Here is an 18926-nt window from a genome sequence, read left to right on the forward strand (position 1 = left end):
CTCAGGGCCACCTCGGCTGGGCCCAGGGGGTGAACAGTCTCCTCTACAGCTACCAGTTCATACTCCTCTGCTTCCCAACCCAAACTACTATGGACTGAGCTACTGCCGCCCCCATGTGTTCTGTATGTAACTGAGTCTGCAAACTAACTACAGCAAATAAATGTAGTGGTGTGAAAATAATTTCTTCTCAAATGCAGTAGGACTAGTAGAATTTGTATTAAATGTGGATACCTATGAACAAGTATCCCCAAAACTGTCATGATTAGGGACAGTACTTGAGTAAATATACCGTAGTTAGTAACCATTACTGGCACTTTAGCTGCACCCACCTGTCTTTAATCAAAACATGCACACTTGATTTCATGACATTAGTGATGATCTTTTTGAAGTCTGGTAAATGTTGAGACTTGGTCGGCTCATTGAAATGTTGTTAAAGACATTTCATTAAAGTGAGTTTGGATTGAATGTGTCTTCATGTGTGAATCAAAGAAGGTACAGAATCAAAGGTTAGTCTGTGATTTTACTGGGATAATGAACAAATGCCCAAATTGCTGTAATATTCACATCACTGCTAATGACTGGTGTCCTTATGAATGTATTCTAGTGGGTACTGAAAAGGCCATTAGTCTATCCTTTAAAGTGCTGGCATCGTGCTGAAAAACCTGAATGTGTGAGGTGCAGTTTAATTCACAAAGTTCAATTATGATTTCCATCTCTCTCTCTGTGTCTCTGTATCTTCATTCACTTCCATCTACGACAAATGTACCAGCACACTTACATAAACACACGCACACACTGTGCAGTTTATGGTTGTTGGAATTAATCAGGGCTGCAGTTGTGTGCTATGTAATTAAAACTACGGCGAAGTCTGATCTTTCAAATTCACGTCTCCCACCCAGGCTTTTCTCCTCTGTCTCAGCCCGTCCACATTTACTGTTACTGGTGGTTATTTGCAGTATTCTGCAGTGAGAACACTTTTGGTATTGCCAGCTTCTCCTTCACATATTTTTATTTGCATATTGAGTCTCATGCCAGTAATATAAAACATCCTTAAAATCAGTTTCAGCAATAATTATAATAGTTGTTTGTTGTAATTCTTATACATTCTGGGTGTTTGTGGTCACACTGAAGCACATGGCTTCCAGCCCTGTGAGCCTTATTCTTACTGGCCGACAGCAGATAATCCACGCTAGTCTAGTCGCATCATTGCATGCCACATTTTTTTCTCACTTCTCCCTCTTTTCTCCCCTCTCCGTCCCTCCATCACCCTCTTCTCTTTCAATCTCTGATGTTCCAAACAACCTTGTATCAGACTCTCACTTTCCGTCACTTTGTTTCAAAGCTGCCGTCTCCCACTCAGGCCTTTTAATTATGTCTCTAAAGCTCCTTCCTAAGTGCTTAGGCCTTGATTGCAAAGACCAGCTTTGTATGTTTGACTAAATTAAAAAGTGGGAAGAAAGGGAGGGGAGAAAAACCTCGAGGCAGATAGCATGTTAACAGCCAGATGCACGCACAATGTCATTCTCTCTAAAGCTCTCAAGTTCAGCACACTTTAGGAATGACAAGTAATCAGAGGGCTGAACTGGTATCAAATGAAAAATCCTCAAAATCTCTCACCATGTTATTATTATTATTTCTAACAGATGTCAACAGGCACTTTTTGAAAATATCTGTATTGACCCACATTTTGTCTTTTTTTTAAAGAAAATTAGAGATACCAACAAGCTCAAACTGACAATTATTAGACCAGAATTAACTGCTATCCAGTGAAACACACACTCTGTGAGGGTCCCAGACAGTTGTCTTGCAAAGCATTATTGGTAATGACAACAGTAACTTGTTTGTCACTAGAAACCAAAATGAAAAAGTTAAAACAATTAAATTAGTAAGTAAAAATATTTAAACATTAAAAGCATCTTTGATGAACCTAAAGTGGCATCGAACTCATCCTCCTCCAGGCTTGCTGCCACATCCACAGATCAGGCCGTGCTAAGAAGATTTCTGTTTGCTGATGGAGTAAAGCTTCTCACTGCTGAATTTTTTCAGTCGAACATGGCCAAAGTGTCTGCTGAACTTACTGACATGGGAGCATCGGCAGCACTGTGGTTTAGTTTGTCACTGGGTCAGTGCTGATTTTAAGATTTTTATAAACTGAATGTTGTAATAAGCCTTTTTTTCAGTTAAAAAAATCATATTTAGAATTGCAGAACACAATGATCCATAATTACATTATGAATACATTTAATATGGAATGTACTGCAGATTTTTGTTTGGTGAGAAGCAAACCATTAACAACTTGATCAGGAAAGTTAAGTGACTAACTTTCACTTAATCTAATCTATATCTCCTTTTGTTTTCCACAGCCTCCTCTTCACCTTCTTCCTACTCTGAGGGACCTAATTGTTGAGAACCAGACTAATCTTCTAGTTGTCTTCTTGGGCTTAACCCTGCTTTGAGTAAAGGTCAGTACCATTGGCCATCTGTCCCAAAAACGCTTGCTGTGATTGGCCATATGGCATAAGGAAGCAAGATTTAGGAAAAGCAGAATCTTTAAATTGAATGAAGATATTCCACTGGTCACGAAGGGCACTGATGTTATGTGTCAGGAGAGACGTAATATCTCATTATGTTAATATATATTAGTGCATTATATTATATTATAATAAGTGCAACATTAATGTTTTTTTTTTTTTTCACTTGCCCAGATGGACAAGTGGGGCAGAAATATTTGAGCCCGATGTGAATTTTTTCTTGCCCCTATACAAATTGTTTTATTTATTAGCAGCCCTGGAGGGATTAGTGAACGGCCTACAGGGCACAGGCCCAGGGGCCCAGAGTGTCAGGGGCCCCTTGGACCTTCATCTGCAAAATGTCACTCATATTAACATGTATCAAAATGACCCAAAAGAGACACAAAAAGACCACAAAGCCTCAAAAAAAGAAGCAAAGTCACACAAAGTCTGTGTGTCTTGCTCTTATGTGAGAGAGGTGGTGGGGTCCTTTTGCATATCTGTGCCCAGGGGCCTTCCATCCATCCATACATTTTCAACTGCTTATCTGAAGCCAGGTTGTGGGGCAGGCTGAGCAAAGTATTCCAGATGCCCCTCTCACCAGCAAAGCTTTCCAGCTTCTCCTGAGGGATCCCGAAGGCGTTGCCAGGCCAGACGACATATATAATCCCTTCAATGTGTTCTGGCGCCTCCCACCAGTTGGACGTGATTGGAACACCTCTAACACCTCAGCTGGCCCCTTTTGATGCGAAGAAGCAGCATCTCTACCCTGAGCTCCCTCTGGATGTCTGAGCTCCTCTCTCTATCTTTAAGGCTGGGCCCAGCCACCCCACAGAGGAAACTCATTTCAGCTGCTTGTATCCGCAATCTCATTCTTTCGGTCACTACCCAGAGCCCATGACCATAGGTGATGGTTGGGATGTAGATGGACCAGTAAATCGAAAGCTTTGCCTTCTGGCTCAGCTCCCTCTTCACCACGACAGTCTGGCACAGTGCCTGCATCACTGCAGACGCCACACCAAACCGCTGATCCATCTCACCCTCCATTCTACCCTCGCTTGTGAGCAAGACCCCAAGATACTTGAGCTCCTTTGCGTGGGGCAGTAACTCACTCCCATCCCCACCAAGAATTGCCAGTTTGTGTGTCCCTGTGATCTTGAGAGTTGTGTTGTCTGGGGCAAGTAGCCCCTGGTGGGGTCTCCCAAGGCAAAGTGTTCCCAGGGGGAGGGGCCAGACTAAGAGCAGTTGAAGAAGACCTTGATAAAACGGCACATTCGGGAAAAGCGTACCTCGCCCGCCCAGGTTGGGAGCCAGTCTGACCTTGGGCCTCAGCCTGAATGAATGACATGGAGCCGCCAACCTTAGGGCCCACCACCCTCAGGGACTGGCATAAGGGCTGGGTGCATTGTGTGCCAGGCAGCAGGCAGGGGTGGAGACCCGGGCGTGTTGACCCCTGGTGTCGCAGGCTGGCCCAGGGGCCTGTTGTCTCATGATCTGCCCATATATGTACGTTCACAGAGGCAGACTTTGGTGTAAATTCAAGTAAAACTTTCCTTTCTGTGTTGTGTAGCAGTGCACCAAGGACACAGAAAAACCTCCAAATGTCTGAGTTTAGACACACTCAGTCAGATGCCTGAGGAAAAGAGGAAGTCATTATTACCTTTAACGATCTTTTACCTCCCATTTGGCTGTGTTTACGGCAAAACACATGGGAGCCCATTATTCCCAGTATGTTCAAAGACAGTGTGGAGCCGAGTCTTTCAGCACTCAAAACTCAGTGTGTTTATGTGCATTGCTGATGTGCATAGATGTGGATCTGATTAGACATAATACACATAATGTTTTATCACCTGAAAACAAAAATGTGACCATTAAAGAGGGGAGTCTTTTTTGTGAGGTGTATTTTGGGCTGTTTCTCTTGTTAAAATAACCACAGGAAACACACAGTATGCCTTTGTAACGATCATATATCATATTTCATTTGATAATCAGGAAGTCTTGCATATTTTAATCTGCTAAACCAACAGGTAAACAAAGATTTACCAGCGAGCACCGCACCCAAAAATCACCTCATCAACATCCCACAGACCCTCCTCACTTCACAGGGCTTTTTGCCAAAAACTTTCCTCAGTGTCACGCTTATTTCATGTCTTTGAAAATTTAGGTAATGCTTTGGGGAACAAATTCTCAGGTGGGACTATATTCTGAATAACAAAGGGGTGTTGTTTCCCTCAGAATATTCATTTGCACCAGTATGCACACAGTTTAGTTTTGATCTCCAAAGGAACAAAGACAAGAGGAAGCAAAGGGAGTAAATAATTTTGCATTACTAAAAGACTTAGTGGCATTAGTGGCAACCAAAAGTTTTCTGTCAAACTGTATTTGTGTGGTTGTTTTCTTGTGATTGCTTCTGTCTCTGATGAATTGGTCTTAGAAGATATCAGGCAGACATCACACACAACAAACCATATGTGAATTTGTAATAATACAGAGGAGATAAAGCGCACCATGGGAGCAGGGGCTGAGCATAAACAGATTAGAGGAGGGGATATAAATTACCCAAAGATGCAGGATTGGCGTTAAAGTGAAAGAGGGAGCTAGTAATCTCAAATCTTTAATAATGAATCAAACTTGTTTTGCATCGGGTTGTTTTGATGGCTTATTGTTATCCTGACATTTGTCTAGTGAGGTCACTTTTTTCTCCTTTCTTTCTCCGTCTAATCTGAGGTCATATTGGCCTGGAGATAAGAATGGAGTTTAGCATCAGCTCCTCCTGCTCCATGATATCGCATATGTCTAAATCTGTCCAGGAAAAGGATATTTGTGTCAACTCACAGCGACTGGGGCTCCTGGGACTGTCTGGCTTTCGACCGTAAGCTGACTATTATGCAAGGAAGCATCTATGAGGATGATTAAATTCAAGTCAGAATGCTGTGTAGATAATGTTTTTGATGAACTGTCTTAAAAAAGAAAGGAAAAAACAAGTAAATTATGCTGTAGGTGCACCGAAGTGAAGGCTGTTATTGCTCCACTAGATATCCTGTTTTTGCCTCCTCAGCTAAGCATAGGATTTAACACAGCAGGAGGATGATTAGTTGTGACATAATCTACAGTTGTAACATCAAATGCCCAGGGCACTGCAAAGGCAATAAAATCTGTCGTGCTGAAATTTGTGTGTGAGGACAAACAAAACAGCACAAATCATTGCGATGATAAATGAGAAGTCACTGGGACACAATAATCTGTTCCACCCTATTAACGCCAGGACTTGTAGGCTACTGTGTTTCCTCATCAACAGTAATAGGCCAAATCCACGGGGATTTCCTGCCAATCACAGGCTCGTGGTATCTTAATGACTTTTCCTCAGAAGCTGATAAAAGTGCTTTTCTTTTAAATTCGTCAATCTGTTGTGTTTTGTCGGCACCGAGCAGATCAAGCAACACTGGTGTGGAGTCAAAGCAAGTCCGGATAGCGTATTACTATGGAAGCAATGTGCTCGTAAATGGTAAAAGAGCCCCTGGGACCTCTTCACCCTGTTGCTGTTGAGCTGCTGTGTAATCCCTGACCGTAAAGATGACCTTGAAAGCTCATTATTTTTTTTCTCCAGACATTTTCAGTTATTTTTAATACAAGACACGTACACGCAGAAATGTATGTGTTCTTAAACAATAAGAAATAAAAGTAAGAAAAGAGGGAGTGAAAGTTGATTTTACCCGGCAGTGTCACCTGGCTCACTCAACCGTAGGCTCTGCCAAATTAAAGATGTTAATTTCGTCCTTAAGCACACACTAATAAGAGCAATCACTTGCCTGGTTAAGACTCCAATCAAAATGCTAATTACAGTCCCGAACAGTTTAGGATTCATTATCCTCCTTTGGTTCCACTTTTCTGTCGCTGCACTCCTTTTGGTGGTTGCCAAAAAGGTTGTGACATTACAGGAAGATCTCTGATTATCTTCACATTACGGGGCTTTTCCTACACGTCTAATCTACAGCTGCTGGAGAAATGTTTTTGAGGATTAACTGAGATTTGGGGGATTGGCGTTGAGACGATGTTTCACTGTGCAGTTCTTTGTTATGAGGTTTAATTTGGTGCAATCATGTCAGTCACCATGCATTTTTACTACTGCTGCAAGTGCTAGAAGACACCCTAGAATCATAGATACATGTATGCATACAAACTTTTCATGAGTCCAAAAGATTAACTTCTTGATGCCTTTTGAACACAACATTTTCAAGCATTTTTTTTATATACAGAAATGATGTTAAGAGTGCCAAAACAATCTCACTACGTGGTCCATTTTTAGTTGTTCCTGAGCTTTTGATCAAGATGAGATGAAATGAGATGAAATGTTCTGCCGGAAGAAGTCGTGACAGTTTCCTACAAAGCCTCAGTCACATGTCAGTAGGTAGAACACGAACAAAGAACACAGACAACTTGTTTTCATTCAGTGTATGTTGTACATTCGCATTCACATCACAGAGTATTTCTCTTTTTCATCAGCTTGTTGAATAGTTCATACAGAGAGAGCCCACACACATGCCGCACACTGAAGACTTGTTTTACAGAGCGCTTTATTCGGGGAAAATTACAGGGTAGCGGTGATGTGCAAAGTGGAAGCAAATGAAAGACCTCAAGGACACCTCAGTATTACAGAAGCTTACCCAAACATTACAGCTGCTCACAGGCGATTCAAAGAAAACACAGTATTTTCATTAGCTTTAGGTTTAAGCTTTCCCCTCAGTGGCAGCAGCAGTGCAGGTAGACCGATTCTGTCTTTTGTTCCACTTTGATCCCCGTCTCTGTCAACCCCCCCCCCAAAAAAAACCTCTGCTTTCTAGGTCCCTGATTTCCTCAGAAGAAGCAGGCAAGACACCAGCGCGGTTGCCATGGCAACAGATGCAGATTTTTTTCAGCACCTTTGATGTGCAGTAAACAAAGGTGTATCAGTTTGCGTGCGTGTTTACGAGTGAGTGGATGAGTGACGGAGGGAGTGAGAGTGACAAACAGTGCGTCTGGTCACCTGCAACAGCTGGTATTCATAGAGGCTCATCGACGTCTCGCTGCCAGTTCAAATGTCACACAGCTCAGGATGATGTCGCAGCAGTCCTTCCAAACCAAACACCCCAGATAATAAATGATTCATGCATCTCCGAGACAACACTTTCCCTTTATAATCAATCACAGGGGAATAGTGTCGTCTTTAGGCACAGGCCCAGATGATGCAACTTTATGATTGTGCATATATTGTGTGGGTGAGCGTGTGCATCTCCTGCCGAGTTAATCCACCCTGAGGTTGTTACTGCTGGAGAAAAATTGGTCCCATCTTACAGAATAATGATTGCCTTGGAGACTTTGAAAATACGGCCCCTGGGCTTTGTGATAGGATGTCATACTTTGTGCTTTGTTAGTTGTTTGTGAAGTTTGGTGGCTGCTGTTCTCCTGTTTGACTTGTATTTGTTTTGCAAGTTTTATATGAGAAACAGAAATTCAAAGGAGCTGGAAAGAAAATGAGATCATTATCATCGGAAAATATACAATACAAATCGTAAGTTAGACTTACGATTTGTATTGTATATTTTCCGAAGAAAATGAGATCATTATCATCGGAAAATATACAATACAAATCGTAAGTTAGACTTTTTCTGTGTTGCTTGTGTGGGTAGCTGGAAAGCAGAGGTGGAATGTAACTTTGTCCATTCACTGAATTATTCTGCTGACATTTTTAGGTTGTTGTACTCATTGAGTACAGTACTTTATACTGTCACTTCACTATAACACTTGTTACTCAAATACATTCACCCAATGTTATGTATCCTAGTTAAAGGTGTGTGTAGGATTTAGTGGCATCTAGTGTTGAGGTAGCAGATTGCGGTGGCCGATGTGTAAACATGAATGGCCTTATCCAAAATGGCGGACTCTGTGACGGAGGACTGATTCTAAGGTAACAAAAACACAAAGATTCTTATTTTCAAGTGTTAATAGATTGATAAAAACACATGAATATTACTTACCAAGTCGCCAATAGATTCCCCTGAATCCTACACACTGGACCTTTAAAATGATAAATATTGTTAATGGTTAATAATTGGTTTGGTTATAACCATTATTTGGATGGCTATTATAAAGTTGCAACTGATGATTATAATGCCTGGTTACAGGTGGAGTATGTGATTCTGGGAAAGATATTACAGTTGATCGTTGAGTCTCATTCTGAGGTCATCAAATACCAATGCTTTGGGTTAATTTGGTCCGATCAAGGGGCAATCTCCGGGGCTGAAACATGAAGCCATCATGGACATGCCAAAAACTGCATTCTGCTACTTGAGGCTGGCTCCAGAAGCCAGTCAATCCCCATAGAACCCCATGTTATAATATCAAACTTTACAGCAGAAATAAACATGTTTACAGCCTGGTACAAACAACAGCTTTGGTCTCAATAGCTAATTTTCCCCTTAATGACAACTGGCAGGGGGTGAATTCTTTTTTATAACTCACCTATTTACATTTTATTAAAGCTTAAAATTACACATAGTTAAGGGCAGGGTGCTATGAGTAACAGGCCGTCTGCTGACAGTTTCCTTGTCAGTCAGATCCACCCCTCACTCCTCTACAGCTCCAGCCTCTTGCCCAATTATAATCACTTCTGGCTCCAAGAAACACAAGATGGTGATGGCCAAAATGTCAGACCTCGAAGCTTCAAAACTGGAGTACACAAACAAATGGATGACATCATGGTAGCTGTGTCCAATATGTTTGCAGTCTGTGGGTATGACTACTCAAACTTTCATTGTCTAGAATTAAATAATGCACCTTTTAATGGTTAATAAATATTATGTAGTGCATCTACAGCCAATATTAAGGTGTCCATTTTAAAGTTTCAATAGGTATTTATAACACGTCGCAGTTGCTTAATAAATGCATTTTGACTAATGTATCATTAATTTATTTTCAAATAAAGTTTCGATTTCTTAGTTTCTAGTTGTGTTAACTTTTTAATCCCACTATGTCTATGTGTAGTGCAGCGTTGCATGTTGTAACACTCACTTTTGTTCATAAATGCGTTCAATATGATGTTTAGACATATTCTAGCATCAGTGCATAAGTAATCACTCCTTAAATGATCAACAATAAAAGATTTACTGTGGCCAAATTAATGTTACTTGATGCTTTATAAACCACTATTAATAATGAACTAATTATTATAAGCATTAGTTGCAACCTTATAATAGAAATTCAAATAATGTAAACCCATTTTTAATCATTAAAATTATTATTTCATTGTTAACAGTAAACTAAATAACGCTTTATTAACTATTCATTAGCATTTGGTAATGGTGGCTATTCTAAAGTGTTACCCTAAAAGGTTTTGGATGCCATCTAAGTGTGAGTGTGAAAGACAAGGATGGGAGGCTATCAGAATACATCACTCATTTGCACCCAGGCATCTGTCACAGTGAGAGTGTCTCTGGCAGCCAGGTGCACTCTGACACCGTCCGTATCTGTAAGCAAAGTCGCTGATTTGAAGCATTTATAATCAGCTAAAGAGACACAAATCTGCCTGTGAGTGGACTCTGTGACAGGTCCTGTTGTTAAAAGGCAGCACATCATCAAAGAAAAATCTCCATCCCACCAACTCTTGGCTTCCGTTGCCATCTTTCTGCAGCTCCAGCCAGCTTTTTTAGGCTTTAGGCGCCGTGTGTCCTTCGAGAAAAATGAGAAAAGACAGCAGGGAATGTGCCCTGCTCTCTGCTCTGCATAGAAATGCACAGGAATGCAATGTGTGACTGATTTATGCCCGCTGAGCTTTTTGGCACAGGTGTCCTGGTGTGTGTGTGTGTGTGTGTGTGTGTGTGTGTGTGTGTGTGTGTCAGCCTTCTGGACACTTGCCCTGAATCAGCTAATTAAATTTTTAAATATGGGAATTCCTAATGTAATTTATCTTAATGCCAAACAGGCTATGAAAGAATTATCATATCGCTTATTATTACTCGTTTTATGATGACGCACATGCGCAATCAGCTCTTCCCCCTACTCGCGCCAACTGAGCACAATCTTAAAACCGCGAGCAGCCGCAGACAGATCATCCGTGTGTGTGAGAAGACAAGTCTCAGACTAATACAGACTTGAGCTCTGCAGGAACAACTGCGTCCTTGCGCTGGAGAAAATTGACCTCATCTGACTTTTTTTGTTATTCTATAAGGGGGACACTGATGATGACTCAGAAGTTCACCGGCTCCCTTTTGCCCCCGAAGCTTCTCTCATCTTGACCAATGGGACTGGGATGAAAAGGTGAAAGTTGGATTTTGTAAATCAGCGGTTCTAACATGCGCCAGTCCGTGCCATTGACGCAGGGATGTGAGGGATACACAGTTGGTCAAGTTTGAAATCAAACCCCAGAAAACGGACTTGAGCTGAGAGGATGCGTGCAGGTGAGTGGGATAATCCACATTTGCATGATTTAGGGCGTTTGGTGATTTCCCCCTGTGTGTGTGTGAGGGAGGGTAAGAGATGCGAGAGAGTTTCTAATCTTTGATAATCTTTTTTCGAGATGTCGTTTTTTTGGCACAATCTTGGCGCATTTTTGTGTACGATGTTCAAAGACTTCTGGTATTTTCACATGCAATTGGCATGTTGCGCACAAATTACGCACGGAATTATTACTATCACAATGAGGCTATATGGACAAAAAAGTAAATGCACGGACTGTTACATCCTGGAAACATTTTTAAAACAAGAGAACACCAAACTAATGTGTTTAAATGCTCTCTAGTGTGAGGATTCACGGTGCTGAAGTGACAGCTCTCCACTTGTTGGGGAAAAACAGTCATAAGGTGAAAAATCTCTTTTCCCCCCTTGCACCAGCACTGTGATGGCTCCGTGCCTGGATAGGAGGATTTGGGTTGCTATAGCTGCCTCAGTTCCTCCTCCAGACATACAGAGAGGGAGAATATGGTCTCAGTGGAAGTGGTTCAGTGGACTAGATTCAGTCAATGAGCAAAATCCCTTCAATTATTCAATGAAGTGTCATGTCAGTCAGCTGGAGACATTATGGAGATTGACAGTTTAGTTAAATATTCCATCATAACTGAAAGAATTTCTCACAGTACCCTACTGTAGATTCATTTTAGTGACTCTTGTTCTTATCATGCTCCTATTGTTACTCTATTAGGCACTGGTTTTTGCTTTTGCTCCCAGAAAACACTTCTATCTTGTGTATTTCTAGATTCTGCCAGATATTGAATATTCTATTGTTCTAAAACTGGGCCCAGTGAGTGACCCTGACCCAAGGAACCCACTGGTTGTCTGGTTGTGAATCGTTAACATTGTGATTATTGTAAATTGAAGCACTCTCTTGCACAAGAATTTCCTGCAGGATAAATAAAGTTCTATTGAAATGAACTGAATTCATATTTGAGGTTTTCTTGAGTTTTTTTTCTGGTGTCAAATTCTTTATATTTGTTAATTTTTTTGACCATTTTGGATTCATTTTAACATAAAGCATTTAGAGGTGAAGGACGTAAGCAGTTTACAAACCAGGCAGAAGGCAACCAATAAATCATCAGCAACAACTGATGCAGCTTTGGGTGCCAGACGCCAGAACACAGATATTAATAAGGTGTACGAGTTTCATACTGGTCCCTTCCTATAGGTCACAAACTCTCACAGCCACATACAACAAACATCTGTCTCCGCAGCCTTGCTGTTTTGTATCATGCACTATGTGAGTGGATGTCCACAGCAACATGTCAACACGCCACTTGGCTGCAAACTCACAGCATAATTTTAGTGGCCTGGAGCCTTCAAGCGAGATGCTCTATTTAGGTCATATTTTATGTAATAGACACAAATGTGGCACAAGATATGGCTTCATGACACAGAAAGTTTTTTATTTACTATTACAGATCTTTGCACAGCATCATGGCAGACAGTAGATTGTCAACAGTTCCTACTCTCTTCCACATATAAACCTCAGGGAGGGAAAAAGGAGGAAATGGAGGATGTAAAAATAGGAGAAAGAGTTAAGCAAGCAGATGGTGGAAGCAGAGCGTCCTTATTCTCTCCCTGTCAAGCTTTTGAACTGCACTTGCCTGACCTGTTATATACATTCAGGGATTCGGCTGAGTGCACAGAGACAACAAGCACAGACACATAAATCCGGATAAGCTCTCTCCGTTTCCTCTATTCCTTGATTGTACTCTTCCTCACACACTGTCGGCTTCTTTTACAGTGTGGATTATTCTCCTGTTCATTGAGGAGGGATTTGCTCTGGCGCAAAAGACTAAAGGTAAGATTGATACAGTCACTGCGCTCCTTTGATAAAGGGACTACATTACATCAAGACACATTGTAATTTGATAAAATATCAGTTAGCTATGCAATTGCCTCCTGGGTGTCGACTGCCCTCATACTGTCTTATTATCTGCACAAATCATTTTCCCATCATTAAATGTGAGAATGTCCCTTGGCTGGCATCTATATATACAGATGGAGGTGCAGGATCAAAAGGGGTCAGACCCTCTCAGCGGCCGAAGAAATCTAATCAGTGTGGAAACTGGGCACGAAACACAGATGGCGGCACCTTCAGCTCCCCAAACTACCCGAAAACATACCCTCCCAACAAGGAGTGCCTGTACGTACTGGAAGGTAACCAACAACATGCACCTGAGCCTTATCATTTCACTGCTGGGAAAAAAAAGTTGAGCTCCTGTTCAAATTTTTGTGAATGTTGCAGATTTTGATATTAAATTGGCGGAATTTCCTGATGGAAATTAATCAGAGGAACAAATGGAATTACACCCACTTTGCTCATCATGAATTAGACATGCACGGTGTCTGGATTATTATTATTTAAAGGTTTTAAACAATGATCTTTTTTGAAGTGTGTTTGAATGCTGACAATATCTCACACTGTGAAGGTTTTTCCTCTACAATCACTAAAGTACAAACAAGTTTGCAGGCAAAAACTTTTTCACAGAGCATTATCTTGCACACCAAGGATGCATCAAACTTTGTTGTCAGTTTGTGCATCAGTTTCCCTATAATTGCTTCTGGAGCCCACAGAACAGTCTAGCTTACAGTGATTCTCGGGTAAAAAATTTGAAAGGAGAAAATACATTTTCCACCAGCATTATATCCTTGAATCACCTCTGTGGCAGTCAATGTGACCCGCCGCTCTGCTTCCCTCAGCCTTACCCCGCCAGAGGATAGAGCTGCTGTTTGATCAGACCTTCTACATTGAAGCGTCATTTGAGTGTCGCTTCGACCACATCGAGGTGCGGGATGGTCCCTTCAGCTTCTCGCCGCTGATCAATCGCTTTTGTGGCTCAGCCAGTCCTGGACTCGTCCTCTCCAGTGGACGCTTCATGTGGATTCGTTTCTTCAGTGATGAAGAGCTGGAGGGGATTGGCTTCCAGGTCCAGTACAGCTTTACTGCAGGTGATTAAAACACCATGGGATGGTTTATTGATCCCTGTATGGCCATGTTCTCACTGCACCTTCTTGGTAATCATTCAGTGTTCATCCGGTCTTCTCAAATAACGCTTTGATCAAATGTCTCTGCTGCTACTAGCCAGTCTAATACTTCCACTGATGATGTCTCTGACTGTGTGATATCTCACTATCTGTCACTGTGATTTCCGTCCAAAGATCCTGAATTCCATCTGCATGTGGGAGGACTCTTAAACCCCATCCCAGGTAGTGCAACCACACAGCTCAGCCAACTCCAATAACTTTAGTTGTACATCATTAGATTAATATGTAATGGGAAGTCATGGCAGTTTCCCTTTACCATCACTTATAATCCCCTTTTGTCTCTTCTGTTTTCCTTTGATCTGCCTCTCGTCACTGTCCGTGGGTCAGATTGTCAGTTTGAGCTGACTGGAGCTGATGGTCTGATCCGTTCCAGTCAGGTGGAGGAAGAATATAAAGTGAGGCCCGACCAGGCGGTGGACTGCATCTGGACTATACGAGCCCCAACAAATAACAGGGTACGGCATGTGAGATGATAAAGTTTTCCATTTTTGCATTTTGTTAACACGCAACAGCAGAATAAGCTTCATGTCCACATTAGTGATAACTGGATGCCCATGTAAGGAAAAAGTGATTGGCAAAGTAAAAGCATCGTGGTAAGTGTTGAGGCGAGATTTAAAGAAATACGTTAAAGTTGAGGAGACGGGATGCGATTCATTGGACACAAAATGAGTCTGCATAGCTCTTCATCTTCCCCCACATCTGTTGTGTCTTGTGTTTGTTCCTTATCCTTTACATAATCATAAACACAACACGTGGATTTCAACTCAGTGTCACAAAAACCCCAGATAAATGCACTTTTTAATGATCAAACATTCCCTGACAGTGCATCCACAGCTTGACATATGGGCAAAAAAGCACTGTTAATCCAACAGTCTCCATAAGCACATACACAGTAAAGCTGTATCGAAATGATTTAGATTTGATCCTTTAATGCATCGATGCCTTCAAGCATGTCTTCTTACAGCAAAACAAAATACACTAAACTGCATGAGAAATGTACAGTATACTTATCCTCGTTGTTTATTTCAGATTTACCTGCGATTCTTGGAATACCAGATGGAAAACTCAAATGAATGTAAGAAGAACTTTGTGGCTGTTTATGATGGCAGTAATGCTATTGAGGACCTGAAGGTAATATATGTTATAATTTGTGTAACATACAGTACGTCACTCCAGACTGCAACATTTAAGCCCCATCATATGATGCGTTCTAAATTTCTCTCTCCTTCTGCTACATAACAGACTTTATCTTTCTTTCACGCTCCTTTTAATTATAACATTTGAATCTTAAATACGTAGCAACTGTTCTACAGACCTTGACCTCAATGAGACTACACATCCAAAAACTAGAGAAATGGTGTATGGTTTCTTGCAGGCCAAGTTTTGTAGTACAGTAGCTAATGACATCATGCTGGACACCGGTGTGGGAGTGGTGCGGATGTGGGCTGATGAGACGAGCCGTCTCAGCCGCTTCCGGATGCTGTTCACTTCGTTCGCAGACCGTGAGTTTCTCCTTCAGATTATTGTTAACCTGTGTCATTTGACGTTTTTACCATTGTCCCTTTAGTTTAGTTTCTGCAGCTGACAGGAGAAGCACAGTATGTGGTTTGGATGTATGATTGTAGCAGCACCCTCCTGTGGTTTATAATCAATACTACAGCTTTTTTAAAGAGTAAAGCTTTCTTGGCAGCAGCCGTATAAAATGCATTCAGTTGTGTATTAAGATATTACAAAAGTGCTGGGTGTATGTGCAGCCTTTTGAAATTGAGAAAAAGCATATCCGTAATTCAATAGGTACTCTATAAATGTGATCTCTCTTACGAAACTTTGGCCAAGAAAGTATTTCCTTGGTTGCTTTGTCATCCTGTCGCATCACATTCTGACGCACCAGTGTTTGTGTTTCAGCGCCCTGTTTAGGAAGTGCGTTCTTCTGCCACAGTAACATGTGCATCAACACTTCTCTGGTATGCAACGGCATACAGAATTGTGTCTTTCCCTGGGATGAAAGCAACTGCAAAGGTACTCCAGTTGTGCCAGAGCACTTTCTAATTCTCAGAAAATCCACCGTGCTGTGCTGTGTTACAATGAGTTGTGTCCTCTTGCGTAATATGATGCATGTTTTGCCAGTCTCCGTTGTTTCACATTGAGCCTCCTTGAGGATCTGTTGCTACATTACACAAAATAGACACTCACACAGCGCCCTCTCTCACCTTTTTCTCAAATGTTTCCAGTAAATCTTCCATGTATAATTTCATTGCATATTGGTAAATGTTGGACACTACAGAATATTCATTCAAAATGTCTTCTTGGCAAGAAAAATAACAATCTCATCATCTTAAACACCTTTCTAGCTGAAAGACCTTCAAGGCCCTTTGGCTGTTTAGTGGCTCTTGAGCACCTCAGTTGATGAGGATGGCTGTTCATCAGTGAAACTGGCTTTTAGTGGAGGTTCTGAATTGTTCCTGGCAACCGAAGATACAGACTGTCCCGATGGGGATAGCAACAAGTAATTGAGTGATGTTCTCTCTGTGCCTCCAAATGTCCCTCATATTTTATCTCTATTTGTCATTCTCTTCACATCCATCATCCAGAGAAAAAGAGCAAAGGTCTTTTTCACCAGATCACAAAGACGCATGGGACAATAATCTGTGTGTCTACGGGTATAGTGCTGCTGCTCCTCATTGTTTCCATCCTGGTGCAAATCAAACAGCCTCGAAAGAAGGTAATATATTCACAAGGATAATTTTGTATCATGCCACAATTTACTGGTGTAGACATGACTGATTTTTCAAGTGTGTTAAATCATAATTTGAAGGTGCTGGTACGTAAGAATAACCTGTTCCAGCGGGGTGACTTCCAGGAGGTGTTTGACCCTCCGCATTATGAGCTCTTTACTCTCAGAGACAAGGTGAGTTTAATTACATTACATTACTGATTTTTTTTAACTGTGCATGGTGATTTTCTTTTATGTAACAACATTATTATTTTTAGGAGATGTCTGGGGACCTTGGGGATTTATCAGAGGAACTCCAGTCCCTGCAGGCGCTCAGGAGATCCTCATCAGGTTCTCGCTGCATTCACGAACATCACTGTGGCTCTCAGGCTTCTGTCAACTCCATCAAAGCCACTCCAGGTGCACATGGCATGGGTAAGGGATCCATGGAGCTTCCCCCTTTCAGAGGGGGCTTCCAAAGCACCTTACCTCCCTTCAGGGATTTGAACAGCAGCATGCGGAAGAAAAGCTGGCCTAGTATGAAACCGGGACGAATGCAGGGCCATCATGGCTTAGGGGACAGAGCAATGGGGCGGCAGGATAGAGTGATGGAAGAGGACGAAGAGGAGGAGGAAGATGGAAGGTATGATGTGTATGTGCGCAGAGCAGGAAGCCGGAGAGGGAAATATGAAATGGCCCAGCAAAGATCCTTGTCCATGGACTTCTGAAACAAAAGTTTGGTAATGTAAATACTGCAGTGACGACTTTTCAATCAGTGCCACAACCTGAGGACATTTACAGAAGTGAGGAGACACTTAATGCCACAGAGTGGATGTGTGTCACTCACCATATGTAATACTATTAATGAAATAAAGACGTGATCCTTGACTTCTCTTTTCTCATTGAGGTCAGGAGGCACAGGGTCTGTTGCAGAGCAGCTCTCTAGGATTTTTTTTTTTTTTTTAATTTAAGATACTTGAGCTCTGATGACCCTGCTCAGACACTGAAACAACTGACAGAAGCTACTATTGTATTTGTGATCAGTGTAAGAGTGAAGACAGATGATGATGCTGTGTATTGTTGTTGTTATCGATGTATTTTGTTAAATACATTTTACTGTAAAGCAAATAGATTTTGTCAAAACATGTTTTCAATCAGTGTGTAGGTTCTGACAGAATGTTTTAAGAGGCAGCGTGATTAAAAATCACTTCTCAGTTTTTGTTTAATCTGTTATTACCTGTATTAAAGAATAAATATCTACATTTCTGCACCATTGGGGTAAGAAAAGTCTCATCTTGCCTTTTATATAGAGTAGACATGGGCAGTATCTATTCATACCTTCATACATTCCTGTCCGCAGAAGTTGGAGCACGGTCTCACTCTGAAGTCGTCGAAATCTGGCACTTGGTTGGTGACTTGTTGCGTCAGAAACCAACGAAAAAAGGCATCCTTTAATGTCGGCATGATACACAGCTGGTTGCCATTATAGTTTAACAGTGCCCAGCAGCATCAGGGGGATATGCGGTGGGACAAGGATTAAAGTTAAGGTGGCAAAAATCTGAGTGAGGTGGGCAGGAGGTATGGTGGATGGGTCCAAATAACCCTAACCCTGACCCAACAAACACCAACTTTCCTCCAAGAGAGCTAAAGCCAGACCCTGTTCTTTTATCCTAAACCTAACCATGTGTTTTTGCTGCCTAAACCTAACCATGTGTGTTTGTTGTTGAAGGAAAACAAACGCCAATTTGCGGTGTTGTACTGACATAGTGCATTTATTTTGAAAGAGACTGTATGTAAAGTTTCTGTGAAAATGCAAGTGTATCTTGAAAGAAGAGAACTCGCCACGGTGTCCCAGAACATCAAAAACCAACGTACCCAGGCTACCTTGCACGTCGTACGTGGACTAGAAAGTCCATGGCCAAAATGTCAATATGTGACGAGGTCGGAGTGAGAATGTGTTGGAATTTGAGCTACTGGTGATAGAAGTTATTGTAGCATGTATTTCATTGTCTAGCCTACAATGCTGTGTTTCTAATATGCAATTAGCCTACTCCGACAATCGTGCAGGGTTTAATTAATCATGGCCAATAGAATAATTAATAGATAGGTTTAGTTTAGGACTAGATGGTACAATCCCTTGATGCACATACTTGAGACTATGACTGGGA

The 18926-nt window shown here is 41.6% G+C and overlaps 1 protein-coding gene across 2 annotated transcripts; it reads left to right on the forward strand.

Moving 5' to 3' along the window:
* The first annotated feature begins 10585 nt into the window (after positions 1-10585).
* Positions 10586-18028, forward strand: neto2b (neuropilin (NRP) and tolloid (TLL)-like 2b). 2 transcript variants are annotated; one of them, XM_033634551.2, is made up of 12 exons: positions 10586-10942; positions 12742-12798; positions 12999-13157; positions 13701-13949; positions 14160-14207; positions 14373-14500; positions 15075-15176; positions 15421-15547; positions 15951-16064; positions 16637-16767; positions 16861-16953; positions 17037-18028. In XM_033634551.2, the coding sequence occupies exons 1-12, from the start codon at positions 10933-10935 to the stop codon at positions 17484-17486; spliced, it is 1668 nt and encodes a 555-aa protein (XP_033490442.2). In that variant the 5' UTR covers positions 10586-10932; the 3' UTR covers positions 17487-18028. The 2 variants fall into 2 exon arrangements, with proteins under 2 accessions (XP_033490442.2, XP_033490443.2); XM_033634552.2 differs by having other exon boundaries at positions 12999-13143.
* The last annotated feature ends 898 nt before the right edge of the window (positions 18029-18926 follow it).

The sequence above is a fragment of the Epinephelus lanceolatus genome, chromosome 5, assembly GCF_041903045.1.
Source record: "Epinephelus lanceolatus isolate andai-2023 chromosome 5, ASM4190304v1, whole genome shotgun sequence".
Classification (NCBI taxonomy): domain Eukaryota; kingdom Metazoa; phylum Chordata; class Actinopteri; order Perciformes; family Serranidae; genus Epinephelus; species Epinephelus lanceolatus.